Source organism: Muscardinus avellanarius, assembly GCF_963383645.1.
Source record: "Muscardinus avellanarius genome assembly, chromosome: 9".
In the NCBI taxonomy this organism is placed as follows: domain Eukaryota; kingdom Metazoa; phylum Chordata; class Mammalia; order Rodentia; family Gliridae; genus Muscardinus; species Muscardinus avellanarius.
The window spans coordinates 59217459-59239599 of NC_137795.1; the positions used below are offsets into that span (position 1 = coordinate 59217459).

The following is a 22141-nucleotide window of genomic DNA, read 5'->3' on the forward strand; positions in this document are numbered from 1 at the left end:
TTCAATTATTGTAGCTTTATATGGTTTGAAATCAGAAAATATATATCTTCTAGCTTTGTTCTTTTTCAAGATCATTTTGGGTATCTAGAGTCCATTTTCCATATTAGGATAGATTTTTTTTCTGAAAAATAAATATATAAATATATGATAGTTTCACCTAAAAAATAGAAAAAAATATTCTCTGGTAAGAAAGAAAATAAAAAGAAATATTGAAATGTTATCTTTAAGTCATCAAAAGCTTGGTATCAGACAAATGAAACTGTTATGTGAGATTATCATTTTTAATTTTGGATAAATTGCTATAATACTAGATGTCAACCACTAAGCCAAGCATGGGAGGGAGGGATGGGGAGAGAATGGGGTGGGGATCGGGTGGGGGCTGACTGGGCGATGTGTGCATGTATGTCTACAAAAGTTTGTATCCCACTATGATGTATGAATACAGTGCACCAATAAAAAATAAAAAAAAGAAAAAAGGAAAAAAAAAGAAAAGAAAACAGGGCTGGGGTGTAGCTCAGAAGTAGAATCCCCATGATAATCTTATTTGCAAGGAAGAGCATTCTATTTTGATTTGCATTTTAATGTTGAGAAAATTTTATTTTAGTTTGCTGTAGTGATAGCAAGAACATTATGTTCTAATATGGGCTTCAGCTATGATACTAAATTATAGATCCTTTTGAGTATGTTTATCCAAGTTTGGTATTTGTTAAAATTAGTTCGGAGCCAGGCTTTCGAGGACTAAATCCTCCAATTCCTTGGGAACATGCACCACGTCCCCATTTCCCCCTTGTCCCAGCTTCGTGGCCTTATGGTTTGCATCAAAACTTCGTGCATCAGGGAAATGCGAGATTTCAGCAGAACAAACCTTTCTATACACAAGACAGATGTGCCACCCGTCGGTGTAGAGAGCGTTGTCCCCACCCACCGAGAGGAAACGTGTCGGAGTAATGCGAGTCCATTTTCTTTCAGCTGGTCTACCGATGCACAGCAACCAGCCATTCCTGCTGTCTCAAGGGTATCCGTACCTCAATGTCAGTTACATTCAGCAGAAAAAGTGACATTTAATGGAAAACAAAACAAATCAGGTCCTGGTTTAAAATTTTAACACGTTTAGATAGCTTATTTAAATTCTAAGACTGTTTTTAAACACTGTATTATTTGTATATAAATATGAACTATAGTTTTTACTAGTATCACTAAATTGAGTGATACAAATTTCATCTATTTTATTACCCTATTTTTAAGGGAATTTTATGTTTTGTTTAACCTTGACGAATTGTATAAAGAGAGAATTTAAAATATTACATTCTTTATTTTCTATTAGCTGTATTCATACGTTGGTTGCTTCAGACTTTATATATATACATATATATATATATATTGTTCTTAAGAATTAGAAGAGGATTTCATGTGTTTTAAATTTGTCACTTCTATTCTTTACAGAACCTTGTAGTGCCAAAAACTTTTTAAAAGGTAAAAAAATAAAATAAAAATACAACATGAAGATTCTAAATTTTTTCTTTTACACACTTGTATATCAAACATATTCAATCTTGAACTGAAAGTTGCTTTTGTCTGTGTTTGAAGTTCTATTTTAAGTTAATAAATCTTTTTGACAAGAAAAAAAAAATTTTACAAATTAGAATAGGGAATGAGTAGTAGACACAGATGTGGCATAACTGTGTATGTCTTTCTTTTTTCATGTCCCATTACTGGCTGTTACCTGGCTTTATAGAGGATCTAAGTGTTTGGAAAGGAATGGAACCAGGTCTTATTGAAGATTTTAGTGTTTCGAAGAGAAGGAAATGTATTTGTTAGGATTATGGTTTCAGAAATTGGCTTTGGAGTTTTCCCATATAGTTATACTAGCAGTGTTTTTAAAATGTAGCAAATACTAACAGTACTTTCCCAACTGGTGATTGTTGAACAATAATTGGAAGCTGCAGCAAATAAAACTGTTTTCTGTAGAATAGGAATTTAGTCAACATTGATTAAACTGATGAACATTTTACTTGATATGAAAGTGCTATTCTCACTATTCAGGAGAAAACATGGAAAATTTAAGACTTGGGCAAAAAAAAAATTCTTTCAAAATGCATTTATGTTTAAGTTAATGTTGAAAATATGTATTTTTAAGACTAACAACTTTGACCCAGATAGTGCAAAAATGAGCAGTTTTTCCTAACCAATTTGGAGGTAGGTAAAAAGTAAATTAAGTCAGTCACACTGTTGCTTATTTTGAAGGCTACTGCCATCAGTTTATAATATTGGGGAAAGAATTATGGAGGTGAAAGTAAACAGGGAACAGTTGCTGCTCAGATGCTGCTAAGACTTAGATGCTCTAGCTCCCCAGGAGCAGGCTGGGGCTGACCAGCTAGACTCGATTGTTACATGTATCTCAGCTTCATCATAATTGAGTTCATTTAAGTTACTAGATTAAAGTAGTGCTTACTTCTTCAACATGATGTGTACCCATCTTATTTGGTCTATTCAGTTTGGAATTATAAACTATCTGTGTTGTTGTTGTTTTTTTTTTAAGAGATTTCCCAAAGTTGCAGATGCCTGCCTTGTCTCCAAATACCTCTTCATGTTGCTCTGTGTTGGTGATGTCTCCCGCCACTGAGCTGCACGGGAGAATAGAATTGACTTACTGGGGAGGGCTTTATCAGTTAAGTGATCTTTTGTAGTACATTGCATAGGTTTTGCAAGGCTTTCAGTTTGTTTTTGCTTTTTTAAAATACATAGAGGACAGGTATTTTTATGCTAGTTTAAAAAATTAAACTCATTTTTTGTTTTGTTTTGGTTTTTTTGGGTAGTGCTGGGGGTGGAACCCAGAGGCTTTCTACTTCCGGGCTATACTCCCAGACCCATTTTATATTTTATTTGGAAACAGGGTCTCACTAAGTTGCTGAGAGCTTCAAAGTAGCTGAGGCTGGCTTCGAACTTGCGCGATCCTCCTGTCTCAGCCTCCCAAGCACAGAGATTACAAGCATGCGCCCCCATGCCCGGCAAAAATTAAACTCATTTTAAACCCACAAAATATAATAATATATTTCTTCTCCTTCTTCCACATGACTATGTATGTACCTGTCAAGTTCCTGGATTTAGTCACTATTATTCATGTATATTAGGGTTATTTGTATTTTATTATAATTTAATGATACATATTTTATTATTTTCTGAATTTTGTAAGTGCTGTATAGTATGCTTGATTACATGCAAATTGGGGATTTAGGGAAATTGTGTACTTTTGTCAGTTAGTGAGATAGTGGAGCTGTCAACAATAACTGCTTTACCATTCTTGAACTATTTATGTGAATATTTTTTTAGTTTCCTTTTTTCCAGTTAGAATATATACCTTTATTTACTTAGTCAAAACTTTTATAAAATTGAGTTTCTGCTATGTGAAAAATAGAAGTAAGAATTTTGAGGTTATTGCTATAAAATTTAAAGTTAAAAGTTAAATGTCTAAATATTAATATAGTGCCAAAGTAAATTAATAAGTAACCAACTTAAGTATCTGCAGCATTTAACAATGATATCAGAGCAATTTCTTAAAATTCAGTGGGACTATCTTGTGTGTGTCTGTGTGTGGGGGGCTCTGGGGATGGAACCCAAGGGCATCCAACCACTGAGCTACACCCCCTGCCCTATTTTTTATACTTTATTCTTTTTTTATGTTCTAAGATTTCTGTTATTTATTTATATATTTGATTGGTGTATTGTAGTCACACATCACAATGGAATACAAGACTTGTGAGAATATCCAAGCATACATTGTCCAATTAGCCTCTATCCAATCCCCATCCCATTCCCTCCCCCTCCCTCAATTCCATGCTTGATTTAGTGATTAACTTTGATATATTTGTTTACATACATCATGTGTTTTAAAGAGATTCCATCTTTCCCCATCCCATCCCCTCTGATTGGTCACCTTAATTGCTCCTCTGTAGGGCTCTTTCTTCAACTAGATTTCCTTCTATTATCCATTTCTTCCCAGTTTTTGCATATTAGGGAAAGCATCTGATTTTTTATTTTCTGTGATATTTCTCTGTGTATGCCTCATTGCAAGTTCCAATCCCACTCTTGAAGGCCCCAGCACTGGCCTGGCCACCCGGCAGACTCTGATCCCGGCCTTGCTGGCTCCAGTACTGGCCTTGCCTCATGGAAGGCTCCGATGCCGGCCTCGGAGGCCCCAGCACTGGCCTTGCCTTAAGGCAAGCTCCTATCCCAGCCTTGCTGGCTATAGCTACGGCCTCACCACATGGCTATACTTTATTCTGAAACAGGGTCTCACTAAGTTGCAGAGGGCCTCACTAAGTAGCTGAGATTGTCTGCGAACCGCGATCCTCTAGTCTCAGCCTCCCAAATGCTGGGATTACAAGCATGGGGATTATCTTATATTTTGCTGCTTGTCTAGATGAATATCAGCTCCAATGTAATAAACAGTGTTTGATATTGTCAGGTAGATAATATATTGTAACATTAACAAAACTTCAGTTCTGAGCCAGTTTTTCACTTAACTGTTTACATAGCTGAGCACTGTTACACAAAGTGAGGAAAGGAAATCACTTAGCAGGTTCATTTATGTTGTACATTTCTATACATTTTTGGTGCGTTGTAATCATCATACTTATGTATAGAGTGATAGGAGAATACATGTGCATAACACCTGATGCATTTCCCTCCACATCCTACCCCCTTCCCCATGCCTATCATTGAAATTACATTAAAAGCAATGCATCATTAGCCACTACTTAATGGAGAGCTACTTTAGAAAATTTAGTTCCCAGCTGAATACAGTGGTATATGCCTATAATCCCTTTACTTGGGAGGCTGAGACAGAAGGATTGCTGGTTTGCAGCCATCCTTAAAAACTTAGTAAGTCTCTCCACAACTTATTGAGACCCTGCTTCAAAATAAAATAATCATGATAATAATAGGACAGCTTTGTAGCTCAAAGGTAGAATGCCTCTGGGTTCAATCACCAGTACCACAAAAAAAAAGGAAGAAAGGAAAGGAGAGAGGGTAGTTACTAAGCACTTGTAAGGTCTCATTCCGGCCATAAAATAAGTTATACACAAAACACAGATACATTACAAGATGGGAATATATATCTAATTTAAAAAATATAGAAGATCTGGGTGAGGTGTTACACACCTACAATCCCCAGTACGTGGAAGGCTGAGACAAGATCACAGGCCCACAGCCAGCCTCAGCAGTTTAGCGAGATCCTTAACTTGGTGAGAGCCTGTTTCAAAAACAAAAATAAAAAGGGCTGCGAGTATAGCTCACAGGTAGAATTCCCCTGGGTTCAATCCCTTGTGCTACAAAAAGTTGTGGAGGTGGTGGCAAGAGATATAGCTCAGTGGTAGAGCACCTCTGAGTTCAATCCCCAGAACTCAGGTGTGTTCTAAAACTGAGCTCTATCCCTAGCCACCCTACCACAACCACCACCACACACACATACACACAAAGAATATAGAAGACTAATTTTAGAGTAGCTTGGACACTAGAGATCACAGCCCATTTTTAGATCCAGAATATAAAACAATTTCATGGGAAAAAAAGCACATAGCTGGTCAGTAGCAGGTTTTCTTTTATACATATCTGTGCCAAAAATGAACTAGAAATGGATTGAATGAAAAGTTTTGCATGTTGTGTTGTGGTTTTTTGTTTGTTTGTTTGTTTTAGTGTGGTACCAGGGATTAAACCCAGAGGCATTCTACCTCTGAGCTATACCTCAGATCTGTTTTTATTTTTTATTTTGAAACAAGGTCTCACTAAATTGCTGAGAGAATAAATTACTAAGGCTGGCCTCCAACCTGAAATCCTCCAGTCTCACCCTCTTAATTAGTGGGATTAAAGGCATGTGCCACCACACCCAGCTGGGATGGGAATAAGTTTTGAAAAGCTTGTTTGTCACTGGTAAAGATGACAGTTTCCAGGAGTACTTATAATTTAAAATGTGTTATACACCTACATTCATGGAGAGGTATGTTGTTCTGTTAGTAACAACATACTAACTCTCTTCTTTGGAATAAAATTTCTTAAAGATATAAATTAGTTATTTTCTTGCTATCTGATTTATTTTTATAGTTATAAAAGAAAATAAAAATATCTTGGGAGTGGTTATTACTTCAGTGTTTATTTTTAAAGGCATAATTGGCTTGTAGCTTCGGTTTCCCAATCTTCCTGTTAAATATTGGTTATAGACTTTCATTATCACTTAAAGTAATAGTGATATTTCACCTTAGCACTTGTATTATACTTAATTAAATCTAACTTTTTGTAGGTGCAGAAATTCATAATTTAATAAGATTCTAGGATATACTGACACTTTATACAAGAGGTTGGTTGAAGGATATGGCAAGGGCATCCACCTTCTCTTAAAGCAGATCCTCTGAAAGTAAAAAGTTCAATGTCTTTAATTTCCCTTTGGAAGTGTTGCCTGTATATAGACTAGGAAGGAAGACAGACACTCACATGTTTATTGAGTTGATAAGTGTTGTAAAGATACTAGTGGCTTATTTAAGGCCCTGCAAGTCACGATAATATGTTTCTCAGTTTGTAATCTGAAAAATCTTAGATTAAGTTTGTAATCTTAAAAATCTGCCATTATCTTTTGGATAAAAGTCTTTGTACCTAGTGTACACTACCCACAGCAGTAAACCCTCTGTTCTAGTCAAGCCTAGATTTCTAGTTTTTCTATATGTTTGTGTCCTCTACTCAAAAATGAAGCATTATTGTATTTTTGGCATTTGATAGTTGTACTTTAAAGCTTACAAATAACCGGGTGTGGTGGCACACGCTTGTAATCCCAGCATTTGGGAAGCTGAGACAGGAGGATTGCAGTTCATGGGCAGCCTCAGCTACTACTTAGTGAGGTCTTTTGCAACTCAGTGAGACCCTGTTTCAAAATAAAGAATAAAAAATAGGGCTGTTGTTGTAGCTCAGAGACAGAATGCCCCTGGGTTCCATCCCCAGTACCACAATTAATCAATTAAAAACTTATAAATTATTTTCTTTGGCCATATGGAACTTATGAGAAGGTTTTAAATTTAATGTAGAAAAGTAAATCATACCCTGGGGAAAAGTATATTTTCTTACAAAGTAAATTCTTCTTGGTCCTAGAAACATGTGCTTCCCCTTTCTCCTCAGTTATCTGTCTTGGTTCCCTCTGGGTACTTGCTACTGGCTAAGGCAATGTTGCCTTCCTTCTCCTTACCCATGTCTTGGACTTCTGTTTTCCATGCTGCCTTTTATAGATGGACTTAGAGTCAACAGAGAACTCTTGTGATACTCTCTTATCTGCTAAGAATAGTATTGCATTTTTTGAGGGAAATCTGGCACCTGCACCTCTCGTTTTACATAATAGAAGGCAAGGAAAGTTAGTTGAGATTAGAAACATTTTGAGTAGGTATACTTAGAATGGTTGATATGGGAAAAAGTTGTATTAGAAAGTAATTTTTAAAAAATTTTCTAGATTCTAAGCACATAACAGAAAAGACATTGCATCTTATTCTTACTTTGCTTTCTAGTACAAGGGAAACCTGCTTCTCTTATTACTTAAATAACAGTAATAAAAGTACCAATAATTAATCTTATCTAGTATGTAATATTCTAGTGTGTAATATTAACTAGGCTTTATGCTTTTTGCTGTACATATATGATCTTATCTAATCTTTACAACAGTGGTATGGAGTAGATGCTAGTATTATTGTCAATTTACAGAAGCAGCTCAGACTTACAAAATGAGTTTAAGTCATTTACTCAACATCATGCAGCTAGAAAGTGATCTAACTCAGATCCACAAAAAGCCCATGTTCTTAACCTCCACTGCATCCTTCCTCCTCATATCCTTCTTTCAGATGGCTAACAGATTGGTGACATGCCCTAAAGACAAACTATATGGAGCAGTTTTGTTACTCAAAGACGAGAGGGGCAAAGGAAAGTGATGAAGAGAATTAAGAGGAAGAAGGGGGATTATAAATTTCTCTATATATTTCTGTTTGTAGGTCATAAGATTTGATTTGTAAGCATATTGAATAATTATATAGTTATTTGAATAAGGATATATAAGTGTTTTGTGTTTTTATTTATATATAGGCACAGGTAAATATATTTGTCTAAGATGTTTGATACTTGTAGGATAAGAATACCAGATTATCATTAAAACTGTTACTATAAAAAGATACTTCATTGGATTTTTAAATTTTTGAGTTTTTATGTTCATTACAATTAAGATTATCTTTTTGTGCTGATATAGCAATTCATTTGTTTAACAAATATTTTCTGAATGCCTAGGAAAGACTTACCTAGGTAAGACTTGGCACTCCAGACAAATGAAGAAAAGTATTAAGGTGTCTTCATCTCATTTAAAAATACTAGGTATAGCCAGGCGTGGTGGCACACTCTTGCAATAACTGCGCTTGGGAGGCAGAGACAGGAGGATCGCGAAGGTTCGAAGCCAGCCTCGCTGGCTTAAGAGACCCTGTTTCTATCCCCAGTACCACAAAAAAAAAATAATAATAATAATAATAATAATAATAATAATAATAATAATATAAAATAGTTCCTGTGGACATAATAATTAGAGCCCTGCATGGAAACATTTGTACCAAGGCATCATATATACAGTAGAATATTTAAGTCATGATGAAATACATAATTACCCAAATTTGAGAGGAGATATAAAATAAAGAGTTTTTCATGGGTTAGTGATGAAATGAGAGCATGGGGCTCAATTTAAGACTTTTGGACATTTAGTTTAGTGTGCTTTGAATGACAGTCAGTGGGGAGCTATATAGATGAAAATGGTTGGGTAAAATATTATGAATCATCAATGAACATGGAATGCTAATTGATTTGATTTGCTTGTGGGACAGACCACACATTGTTTCACGTTTTGAAATATCCCCATTTAAGTGGAAGAAAAGAGTTGTCATTATCTTTCCATTTGTTAAAGTAGAAAAAGGCTTAGAATTCAACTGGTTACATTTAAATTAATGTTTAGCTAGTACACAGGAAATATAAGAAAGGTTTTATTATCTAAGGCTATCTTAGATAATAAACTGTTAAACAATAAGATAATTTTAGTGTCTAGTTCCTTCATATTTCATTTAGCTTGATTTTATTGCAGAGAAAATTATAACCCCAACTCTAAGAGTCAATTTTCCAAAGTTAAAGTTCCAAAGTCAATTTTTCAAAGTTAATATTTTCAAATTTTCCAAAGTTTACCACAATTGGGCAGCGTGGGACTCAATTTAAGACATTTGGACACTTAGTTGAGTGTTCTTTTCTATAATAGCACAGTATTACCATTTGTTTTTCAGAATTTTATTGTTCTTGCATTTTCAATTTTCTAGTCTAGTTTTCTTTTATTTTGTATTGCAATTTATTTCTTAAAGGTCAAGTAACCTGGTTTGGTTATGAAAGTCCTCGTAGCTTCTGGGACTATATCCGAGTGGCTTGCCGAAAAGTTTCACAGAATTGTATCTGCAGCATTGAAAATATGGAAAATATCAGTTCCTCTAGAGCTAAGGTAAGAAATTGATAATATGAAATGCATATAATCTAGTTGTGAGTGGTTTTGACCTAAATAGGAAATATTTTAACTCTCTGTTATAAAAAAAATCTTTATTTTCTTTCTTGGGATTAAATACCTGACCAAATTTAACATCAGAGGCAAGCTAGCCTGCCTGCCTACCTTCCTTCTTGCCTTCTTTATTTTTTTAAATTTTTTCATTGTATTTAGCTAATTTGGAATGCTCTTGAATCTTCATAGTTGCATTTGAATAGCAGAAAGGTATGTAAATACTCACTACAATTAAGGAATCTACACACTGATCTCCATAGCAGCTGAAGTACTTTGCACTCCCACCAACAGTGTAGAAGAGTTCCTATTTCCCCACATCCTTGTCAACATTTATTGTTCAACATTTATTCTCTTGATGCTTGCCATTCTGATTGGGGTTAGATGGAATTTTAGTTATAGTTTTGATTTGCATCTTCCTGATGGCTAATGATGTTGAACATTTTTTTTGTATCTATTGTCCATTTGTATTTTTTCTTTTGTGAAGTCTCTGTTCAATTCATTTGCCCATTTCTTTATTTTTATAGTGTAAAGTCTTTTAAGCTTCTAAGCTTCTTGTATATTCTGGATATTAGCCCTCTATTAGAGGGATAGCTGACAAGAATCTCCCATTCTGTAGGCTTTCTCTTTACAGCCTCATGAGGATGCCTGTCTTGGCAGCCAACTTAGAAGCTAAGCGGGGTCAGGCCTAGTTAGTACTTGGGTGGGAAAACTATTTTTATATAATAAAACATGTTATTTTCACTGCTGATGCACAAGCAACAGTGAACAAGACTGATAGTGCTGTAGCATGGATTCAGTCTCTGACAGAAAACTATACTCATAGTCATTGAGTTTTTCCTCATTATACACTCATGACTATCTATGAAGGTTCAGTAAACTCTGAATTTATTAAATCATCATTTAAGTATGTGTCTTTTTAATATCTTCAATGATAAATTGGGAAATAGGAATGAAATATTTCTGTAATATATTTAAATAATATGGCTGCCTGAAGAAAGGTAGTTGTACAATTGGATTGTGTGATGGAAGAGATGCTTTTCTTCACATAATATTTTTACTAGAAAGAAATTACCAACTGTAATTTTTTTAGACTTAAGCATTTGGCAGACATTATCTTGAAAAAAAAAATAGAAGAAATAGTTTTTATCCTGAAGAAGTTACTTCAAGAAACAGCTGATAGTTTCATTACCAATAGTAAAATAAAAGCTTTGAGGTAAAAACTGGCCTTTTGGAAACTTGTGTTCACCACTTTAAGCTTCACAGTTTGATAACACTTGATAAAGGTTTTTCTAATAACACTGATATTGATATTGGCAAATACATTTTTAATTACTTAATGAGATTCTTAACATTTAATAGACATGCAAAACTTGTATTTTCCAAATAACAGTTCATGGAATTACAAAATCATGCTTGGGTAAGGGATTAATTCAAAGTGCAAGACAGAGCAATGGATTTAATGCAGCTCAGTATTAAAAATTCATTGATTTGGTTACATATCTATATTGTGACTAACTTTGGAGAAACTATCTCTTACTGGGTTTTAGTGCAGAATCCAGGGAGAATACCTACATTGATCTGTAAAAACTATTAAAAGATTCCCTTTTCTAACTATGTGCTTGTGTAAGGCAAGATTTTCTTCAGACACTTCAATCAAAACAAAAACCTTGTAACTGGTGGAGTACAAAAGCAGATATTTAGTTTTCTTTTAGCAAGCCATACATTAAAGACACATGAAAAAGAAAAGTAAAACGGAGTTACTCTTCTCACTAATATTTTTGCTTAGGAAAAATGTTATTTTCCATAAAAATATGTCATTTTTGTTAATATACAATCATTTTCTAATTATCTGATATTATAAAAATTTCTAGTTTGACTTGTAATACAGTAAATATTGTTACATATAACCTTCATAAAGATTCTTATAGGGGCCTGAGTAAATAATTAAGATTGTAAAAATGCTGACTGATCCAATAATTAATTATTTCAGAATTATGAAATCTCATTTTAGTTGCATTTGTATCAATTTTCCTTTCTAATTTTCCTTTACTTTAAGACTAATATCTTGATTGGTTTAGATTAAGATTAGAAGACTAGTTAAAACTTGGATGAATTAAATCTATAAAAAATAAAAGTTTATGGCAGATAAAGTTTCTCATTTTCAAATTTAATAAGAGATGTACATGACAAGTACATACTAGCCTCCTTGAATAGAGAGAATATATTTATGGAACTAACATCTCTTTCTCAAAACTGCAAAAGGTAACTGAGAAGTTAACAAACATGAGAAATGTTTGGACCTGGGTGGACCAAAAAAGCCAAATCCTCCCTGCCCAATGCTCTTAATGAGACTCTTGGGACCAGTCCTAGAACTACAGGGTGTGCCTAGCACAGAGGTAATGTTTATTCTGTAAAGAACTGGTATTGAAAATCAAACACACCACAGAAAAATTATGTTCCAAAGCCTGCATTTATATCTTTGTTTTGCTCATGCATCAAATGGATTTGTCAGCAGAGAGCAATCTATGATTTGCTTGGTCATAGATGTCTATGGACAGAGATTACATAGGTCTTAATTCATTGCAGTGAGAAGAACAAAGTACTTAATCTACTCAATAAATTATACCTGCCATGTATCAGGATTGAAGGATGAAACAAATGCCTCTGATGGCATTTAATTGAGTCTCAGAAGTTGAATCACTACTAGCATGTGTAACTGCATCCTCCTGACTTGGCACATGTGAAAATACATACTAGAATAGAAGCACCAAATGTACCTGACAATTTATAACTCAGTTTATTTGGGACCAAAAGAGCTTTATTTTAGGGGTTATTGTTACTCTTATTACATTTGTAGGGTTATGCAGATGATAATTTAAGCAATGAAAGACATAGATGCACTATGGAGCAGTGACCTAATTAGAAGCGTTCCTTCTTTTGTTCCCTCAAGCTGGGCATTTAAGCCCAGAGCCTCATGCTTGCTAGACAAACACTCTATCACTAAACCAGACCATCAACCCCATTTTTCAGTTAGCTGAATTGACTGAATCAGAATTGTCTGTGTCCTGATACCACTGTGCCACTTAGAATCATTGTAGACCACTTAGAATCATTGTAGGAACTGATCACCATGGGCGATCTGAAACTTTATCTCTCTAGGTTAAAATGAAATACATATTGTTTCTTTTCTTTGCTTAGATTATGACAGTTTGAGCCTATTTCCTAAAACCTAAACATAGCCTAACAGTTACTGCTGTTACTGCCTTTGTATATCTCTCCATTGGGTTTTCTCAGTATTCCAAATGGTTTATATGTCTTTTTTTTTTCTTTTTTGGTACTGGGGATAAAACCCAGGGAAATTCTACCTCTGAGCTATCCCCCAACCCTATTTTTTATTCTTTAGTTTGAAACAGGGTCTCACTAAGTTGCAGAGGGCTTCACTAAGTAGCTGAGGCTGGCCATGAACTGCGATCCTCCTGTCTTAGCCTCCCAAGTACTGGGATTACAAGCATTCACCACCATGTCCAGGTCCAAATGGTTTATATTTCAAGAAATGCTTTCTTTGCTTTCCTTTTTTATTTTTCTAGTCTCAAAATGTGAGACCTTTATTGTCTTTGAATTCTTCTTCTCTTTTAGCATAGTGTGTGTGAAGTTTTCCTCTCTTTTTCTTTATTACCAAGAACAGTTCTTGTTCTTTCCTAATCTTGTTCTTACATGTTTGGCTTTCCTAGTTTGTAGTTGCTTATATGCTATTCGTTCCATTTATCATTGAATTGAACACATTAGACCATTTTCTGAATATACTAGTCACTTCAACCATCCAGCTACACAAGCATATTTCCATCCAATAATTTTTTTATTGAATGCCTACACCAGGTATGAATTTGAGTATAGTCCTTAATACATTCTCATGACATATATCTCTAATTCTTCCTTGTGTTATTTATTTATTCCTTTCTATCTACCTACCTCTGTTTATCATCTGGCCCTTTTGCTCACTCTGCCCTTTGTCTAGTAGCTGGCCTTGTCACTGCTCTATCACAGAGGCAAGTTAGCCAAATTTTTCACTGAAAGATGTAGAGGGGGCATTAATCACAGATACACCAGAATTATCAAATACTAGAACAAATAAGATAGAGTTGAGAAGAAACATTTAATTACCATTTTCTATTATTAACACACAAATCTTTTTCTCATATCTTAATCTCTACTTGAAATTTTCTATCCCCAGTTCTATATAATTTTGGTCCCAAACCTAAAAGAATATCAGAAAATCTTGGGAGCCTTTAAAAATAAAAATATGGCTTTACAGCCATAAACTAGAAATATTCTGATTCTGCCCATTTCCTTTATATACTACCCATTTAAAAAACTGGCTTAAGCTGGGTGTGGTGGCATGCACTTGTGATGAATCCCAGTACTTGAGGGGTCCAGACAGGAGGATCACAGGAACAAGGACAATTGCAGCAACACTCAAGCAAGACTCTCAACAATGTAGTAGTGACATCCTGTTTCAAAACAAAAGGTAAAAAGGGCTGGAGCTGTAGCTCAGAGGTAGAATGCCTCTGAGTTCAATCCCATTACTAAAGAAAGAAAGAGAAAGAGAAAGAAAGAAGGAAGAAAAAGCATTTTGGGAAGATGCACCTTCCCAAAATGCTTTTAGCATTTTATCTTTTTGCCTACTTGTTATTCATAGCTTCAATACTTAGTAACTCTGAGCAAGTTCCTTCCATTTTATCCATTTATTCAGCAAATATATATTAAGTGTTTACCATATGGTGTAAGCTACTATAAATACTGTAGATATAGTGGCGATGAAAAAGATGACAAAGTGCAAATATTACATACATTATGTTTTATGTTTTATGTTTTAGTAATAATGAGTGTATGTGTGTTTGGGAGGTGAGAGAAAGAGAGCACACAAGAGCAAGGGAGAGAGAGAATATGAGTATCTCAGGGGCCATGAAAAGACACCAAAAATTTGCTAAGAGCTTGCAGAGGTAGAGAACACATTCTGTGAGGAAATAACCTTTGATCCAAGACTTGAATTAAGGAATAAAATGTTCCATGCAAATATTGAGCAGAGAAAGCAAGGGATAAAATAGAAGATATGATTAAGAGTTTGGGTGTCATTCTGAGCACACCAGGGGGGAGTTATGTGAGGGTTTCTTTTCTTTATTTGTTTGAAACAATAGAGTACTGTGACCTGATTTGTGTTTTTTGAAGGTCAACTCAGTGTTGTATAGAGCATACTTAGAAGGGAGGAATGGAAGAAAAAAGTCTGTTTAGAAGGGTGTGATTGGAATCTAAGAAAAGAGATGATCCTGGACATAATAAAAGAATCCATTTCTGGTTCCAGGGACAACAAATAGCTTGTATGAGGAGGACTCTTCTGCCAAGAACAACTATAAAGGTGGAATAAATACACAAAGCAAGAGATTGAAGGCATAAGAGAGGAACCCAGGCATGAGAACTTCGGTGGCCACACTCCTGGGGAGGACTGCATGGGATAAGTCCCACAGTCCCACATTTGCTCACACTGGCTTGAGCCTGCAGCCTTTGTCCACTCACATCCTAGGGATAGAGGCCCAGCGGAAAGTGGCAAAGATGGGGGAGGGTGTTTGTTTTCCTTTCTCTGGGCTAGAGACAGAAGTTGGAACTTGGAACTGGGTTTAGCGGAAGGAACCGCACACAGATGCATCTGAAGTTGTACATATAATTTTCAGTGTGGGATTGCCACCTCTTAGTTATCTGCAGCACAGAACACAAGTCCTGTAAATCAAGCTGAAAGCTGCAGGTATGAGGTAAAGATTTCACAGTTTTGTGTTTTGTTTTGTAAAGGTCAGTGTTCAAAGACAAACAAGGTGGGAGGGTATTGCAAATACTCCTGGTTTTTTTTGTTGTTTTTTTTGTTTTGTTTTGTTTTTTTGGTGGTACTGGGGTTCCTGGAAGCCCTTCTACCTCTGGGCTACACTCCCAGACCTATTTTTACATTTTTATTTGGAAACAGGGTCTCCTAAGCCAGTGCGCGCGGCTGGTTTCAAACCTGCGCGATCCTCCTGTCTCTGCCTCCCAAGTGCAGGGATTACAAGCGTGCGCCACCACGCCCGGCCATACTCCTGGTTTTTATTTGAGAACCCAGAAGATTTGCCTTGCGAGTAAGGGAAATTCAGACTACCCCTCAAAAAGGATTAAAAGTGGTGCTCTAAATGATGCAAGCCAATTTTTTTTCTTGTGGTATTGGGGAATTGAACCCAGGGGAGTCCTATCACTGAGTTATATCACCAAACCCTTTTATTTTTTGAAACAGGGTCTCAGCTGCTGAGGCCGACTCAAACTTTTGATCCTCTTGCTTCAGGCTCCAGAGTAGCTGGGATTAAAGACATGCACTCTTTATGCCTACAGAAATAGAGCTAATTTACTCTGGAGAAAAATGGCATTTGTATGCTACAAATTTTCATAAACAGTATGCATTATTTAATCAGAATTCATCAAGAAAGATCAAATGACTCACAGAAAAGTAAAAATAACAATGGAAGGTGAAATCATAATCAGAATTGAAATATATCTGGAAAGTAATGATAATGAAAAATACAACATATAAAACTTGTGCGTAGAAGAAACAGGCTTAAATGTGTTTTTTGTGGGTTTTTTTTTTTTTTTTTTTTTTTGGCAGGTCAGGGGATGGAACCCAGGGGCATTCAACCTCCGAGCAACACCTCCTGCCCTATTTTTTTATTCTTTATATTGAAACAGGGTCTCACTAAGTAGCGGAGGGCCTCACTAAGTAGCTGAGCCTGTCCATGAACCGTGATCCTCTTGTCTCAGCCTCCCGAATGCTGGGATTATAAGCATGCACCACCATGCCCGGCTTTTTGTGTATTCTTTTAAAAAGAATAAAGGTGGGAAATTAGTGATCAAAGCTTTCATTTCAACAAGCTCTAAAAAAGTTAAAAGCTACAAGTAGAAGGAAAGAAATAATGAAGGGCATAAATTCAATAAAATTAGAACAAATACTAGAAGAAAAAAGCAAAACTAAAGGTTGACTATTTTGTGGTACTGGGGATGGAACTCAGGGGCATTCCACCTCCAAGCTACACCCCAGCCCAATTTTTTAGTCTTTATTTTGAAACAGGGTCTCACTGACTTGCAGAGGGCCTCACTGAGTAGCTGAGGCTGTCCTTGAACCGCAATCCTCCTGTCTCAGCCTCCCAAATGCTGGGATTATAAGCGTACGCCACTACATCCCCAGCTTAAAGTTGACATTTTAAAAAAGATTAATATAATTGATAAGCCTCTCACACAACTATTCAAGAAGAAAAAAAGATGATAAATTAGCAATATTAGAAATGAAGAAGAGGCCAATCCCATTCACCATGTCAACATTGACGATCCTGCTTCTATCACTCTGAACTTCATCATGATGTATAATTATAGTATACCAATAAAAATGAAAAAGAGATAATAAATTTGATAAATTTGAAAATTAGTTGAAATGAGAAAACTTTTGTAAAATATTATAACACAAAAAACATCTATCTAGATAGCTACTGTTGGAATTAAATCTATAACTAAAACCTTCCCCTTGCAGTGCCATTTTTTAAATTTGGGTTGTCTCTTTCTTATGGATTTTAAAGATTTTAAAAATATTTTGTGGATGAGCATTCATATCATGCAACTATCTTTGCCCATTCTGTGATGTGTCTTTTCATTCTCCCAAATGATAAGTTTGTCTTCTGAAATAGGAAAGAAAGTAGAGTATACAGGTATTAGTAGTCAGTCAGTTTAGTGGCAAGAAAATGATTTTCCTGTGTCTACTTCTTGTTTCCTCATATTGTAAAGTTGGGATAGTATTATAACCTATCAACATCTCTTAGGAGGATTAACTGTATGAATGAGCATAAAACTTTTAAAACAGGGACTTATACATATTAAATATTTTCTTAAGTGTTGACTTCTTTCTGCTTAAAAAAAACTTATAGTGCTTTACTCTTATCAATTGATAAAAGTCTAAATTCCTTAACATAGATTCACCTTTTCTACTTTTTGGCTCCAGCAACTTTTATGAGTCTATTTTTCTTATAGTAAAAAGTTATTTTGTTGAAAGAAAAGGAACGTTTCATATTTGCACAATTTATTAACAGAGAATTACATATATACCAAGGACAGGAAACTAAGTGCAGCCCAGTTCTGTATGTATCAAAATTAATAAATCAGGAAGCAGGACTTTCCCCACACTTCTTATCAGCAACAGCACATTCTCCTGTGGCTAAAATTTTCTTTGCATACAATTTCACCTGTTTTGTAGTGGTGACAGTGTAGCCTTTTCATTTAAGCTGCTACTACTAGTCTCCATCTTTTAGAGGAAATTTCAAGAAAAATTCTTAAGACTGCTGGCTGGCCAGTGGCTCACCTCTCCCTTCCTGTCTTCTAGTCCACAATAGCTTATTGTTCATTCTCAGGCCAACTCACAAGGCACAGTGGACTGAGAACAGAGCAGGCTGAGAGTGTGCTGAACATGGTAGGCATAATGACCAGAATGCTAACTACATCGAACCCATTGGTTTTATTCTCAGCAGACTGACTGGTTTTATGACTGGCTAGATATGACTCCATTTTGACTGTTCTAAGAGTTCCTTCAGTCAATAGATTTTCACTAGACTTATAGGCATTTTCCTGTCCCCCCTTACTGGTGGGGACCATCATACATGTTCATGGTCTTACCTTGATTCCCAGGTGCCATTGTATTGTTTTGTTATTCCATCTATTCAGCCTTTATGAATTTTTCTGGAGATTTGTGAAAGGGTTGAGTGAAATTGAAAGATGAATTTTAAAATTTCTCTCTACAAAACTGACCTTGTAGTCTTTCATTCTAAGTACATACGAAATAATTTGGAGTATTAAAAATGTCTGGTTACAATCTCAACTATTGAAAGGTGTTAATAACTCTTTTCAGTAAAATAAAATTATTCACAAGCAAGAATAATTTGTTTCTGTGATTATGTACTAGGCATATTGATTTCTGTGTTTCTCATTTTATTTTGTGGTTCTGAGAATTGAACCCAGGGCCTCAGGCAGGCTGGGCAATAATCTACCGTGTACACATTTAACCCTTGGGGTTTTTTTTCCCTTGTTTATTTTTTTCTAATTTAAATGTTTGGTAATAGTTATTAGAATTCCCTGACAGCTCTAAATTCAGTAGCTTATGATTTGAATGCATAATTAATCATGCAATTTGGGATTCGTTATCAATTGTATAAAATCTCCCTCTGGAAGGATAGAACCGGAATTTCTCTTAAACAAATGATGTTACAGTGATTATTATTGAGAGAGGACTCTTCCTCATGCTTCATAAAAGGGACTAATTGTAATGAGCATGTTATCTTGGGTATTGAAGTAGACTATTTTATTATAAGATTATATTATATGATTAAAAAGTCTCCAAAAAGTATCCAGTGCAAGTAACTTATTAATATTTTGTCCCATCAGAGGATAAAAAATAAGATATGCTGTACCTTCCATCTGCTGAGAAAGAAAATATATACCCTGTATCCAAAATTTACCTATTTTTAGACACTTAAATAATTTTAGTCATATATATATATATGTGGTGCATTTTAATTTTTTCATATTCATTCTTTCTTCTTTGTTTTAGGGTAGAGCCTGGATCAGAGTAGCACTCATGGAGAAACATTTATCTGAATACATCTCTACAGCTCTGAGAGACTTCAAAACCACCAGGTTTAAAAGCCCTCTTAATTTTCTAATATTTGTTTGAAAGAATAACCTGGAAACTTAGAATAAGAATACAGTGGAGAGTTATTTAGTTTCTAAAGTCCTTGACTATTGTATTTCATCCACTGTCTTTTCAGGAAAATGTAATTTGACAGATAAACACTTATCTACCTTGGTTTATGTAGAAGATTCACATTATAGCTGGAATATCCTTTTTCTGGATTTCTGACTCTCACTTTTTCAATACAAAAGCCTCATTCTTCCCATAGACTTTTACCCTGGTTAATTTAAAGAATGACCTATGAAATTCCTATAAAAATTCCTATAGCATTTTTTCTCCTTTCGTACTACATTGTTTACTTATTTCTTTACTTGTAAGTAAATTAGATGAATCATTTGCTTCTGTATTTGTTGCTGTTAAAAAGTTTCTCCATATCAAAAATACTTGTAAATGAAAATACTTAATGAATTCAATACTTTAGACATGTACTGTTTAATGCCACTAACCATAAACCACTATAAAATTTTAAATAAATTAGGATTATATATTATTCCGAATTTAGGTCTTCAGTTGCTATATCACATTTAAGGTGCTCATTAACCATGTGTGGCTAATTGATAGCACAGACATAGAACATTTTCTTCCTCACAGAAAGTTTAACTTAGCAGTTCTGCTTTAGGATACTTCTAAATTGCCAGGCTCATTTCTACCTTCTTAGCCATATTTCTGAAAGAGAAGACAATAGCGACAACTATAAACTAGGTTTTAAAAAATTTATACCTTTATGATACATTATAATTAATATATCATAGTGAGATTCAAAGTGATACATTCATACATACACATATCTCTTGGTTATAAACCAGTTTTAATAAAGAAAATTAGGCACAAGAGTTCATATATCAGAATCTTCATTTTCATGTCCTGATGCAATGCTTTACATTCTGGGTTTTGAGAAAATCTGGATATTTATTATGACACATTATTTTAGAAAACTAGCTGCTATGAATAATAGTATTTTTATTTAGATACCTCTTTTTGTAGATAATATAGTAAACTTTTAATTTAGAAAGTGGAAAGAAAAATTATTACACAATTGACCATAATAGAAAGACTTTTAGCTAAGAAAAGTATTTGCATAAATTAAATCTGATATAGATTTATTGAGTTTTTTCCTAGCAAGATGATATTCTTGGGGTACTTCTAAAGATGGACAATGAGATGATAATAATAATAAACTCATCCACCTTTGAAACAAAACTTGTAAATTGAAATACTTATTTATCACTAGTAGATAAGTTTTATGATAAAAAATAAACATTCAGGATACTGAAGCTTTGGAAATAAAATTAACACATAGTATCAATCTAGTAGATAAAACCTAAAAGTCCAAAATTAATGAAATAAAAGCCAAATTTATACTGTAATCATCTTTTGTGATTATAATATTATATATTTTCTAAAGAGAAATTAAAGCACTAATCTTTCTAAGCTATTAGTCTTGTTTTAGTTTAAATGATTGGGTGGAGTAGAAATAATACTTAAATTGATTATTTTTAGAACAAGTAGTTTAAATATTTAAAGGGAAATGTTTTTTGCCTTGTTCTTAGGTGTTAGCCATGCTTTTTAACAAAAAGGAAATGATTCATCTCTAAAAAAGTCTATGAAGTAAAAATATTCTTATACGTAAACATAAATCTACTCAAACAGAAATGTTGCTATCTATCTATCTATATATATATATATATATACACACACACACACACATACATACATACATACATACATACACATTTATTCAAATAATAGTATTTAAACGTGAAGATAGTGTCTTGTAATTCCGAAGAAAGGAAGTAAGTAGGAATTTATTTCAGAGTTGTCGTCTCAGAAAGTAAAAAAAAAGATAAAAATGAGCCTTTTTTCTATACCTACTATCATTTTTACTGAAATAAAAGCCAATGAAAATTTTAAATTATAAGCAAATTCAAATGCAAACTATGGCCAAACAAATGTTTAGATTTGGTTTGTAAAATACAAGCAAAGTATTGGAAATAGTATAGTTGTGTCTTACCTTTTATCTAGATGCTTCCTGAGATAAGTGCTTCTAGAAAGATGAAAAGGAATCTTCGAAGTATCTGAAGCAAGTGGACTTTGCTAGTTCTGTGTTACTTCACAGACAAATAGTAATGATACCTTAAAAATAGGGATCCAAGGGTTTACCCCAGCACAGGGGGAGGAGCCACAGGAGCTAAGGCTTGGACTTTGAAGGCACTAATCAGTGAAAATCCAAGGACAAGCGTGGGTGGAGGAAGGGTGGGGAGCAGCAGTACAAGTTTTCTTAGAGTTCATGACTGTGGCTTCAAAGTATTAGAGAAATTCATGTGATCATTTTGCTAAGATAGAGCATGTATTGAGGAGCAATTTTAAAAAACAACAACAAAACTTGAGAGTTTTATGATTTAGGATTGGAATGAAATTAGAAAGTAGCCAGAGTAAAGAAGAAAGAAGAATGAGGATTAAAATAAAGATATGGTGGTGGGAGAATTGCATTGTTAGCTTTCTAGAGATTCCAACCTGAGAAGTAAAGTAAAAACTGAATTGATGGGTTACTCTCTTTCAGGGACCCCTCCCCAACATGGTGGGAGCTGGGGTTTTTTTTTCTGTGTTTTCTTGGTTTCAAATAAATCTGTATACCCTATTTAAAAAAATGTAGTCGATTTGCTCAAAGTTTTAAGTATCTCCACCCATAAGCTGAAAAATGACTAGAAAAATTTTGTGCATGTTTATCACTGTCAACATGATTCCCA

At 34.5% G+C, this 22141-nt stretch overlaps 1 protein-coding gene across 4 annotated transcripts in view; it reads left to right on the top strand.

Moving 5' to 3' along the window:
- Positions 1-22141, top strand: part of RUNDC3B (RUN domain containing 3B) — a gene marked incomplete at both ends in the record, with an annotated part of 134585 nt that overhangs the window by 53943 nt on the left and 58501 nt on the right. For all 4 annotated transcript variants that reach the window (XM_080701633.1, XM_080701635.1, XM_080701636.1 and 1 more), the window contains 2 exons: positions 9411-9544; positions 19254-19339. In XM_080701633.1, coding sequence (XP_080557759.1) covers positions 9411-9544; positions 19254-19339 — 220 coding nt within the window. The remainder of the gene's footprint in view (positions 1-9410; positions 9545-19253; positions 19340-22141) is intronic.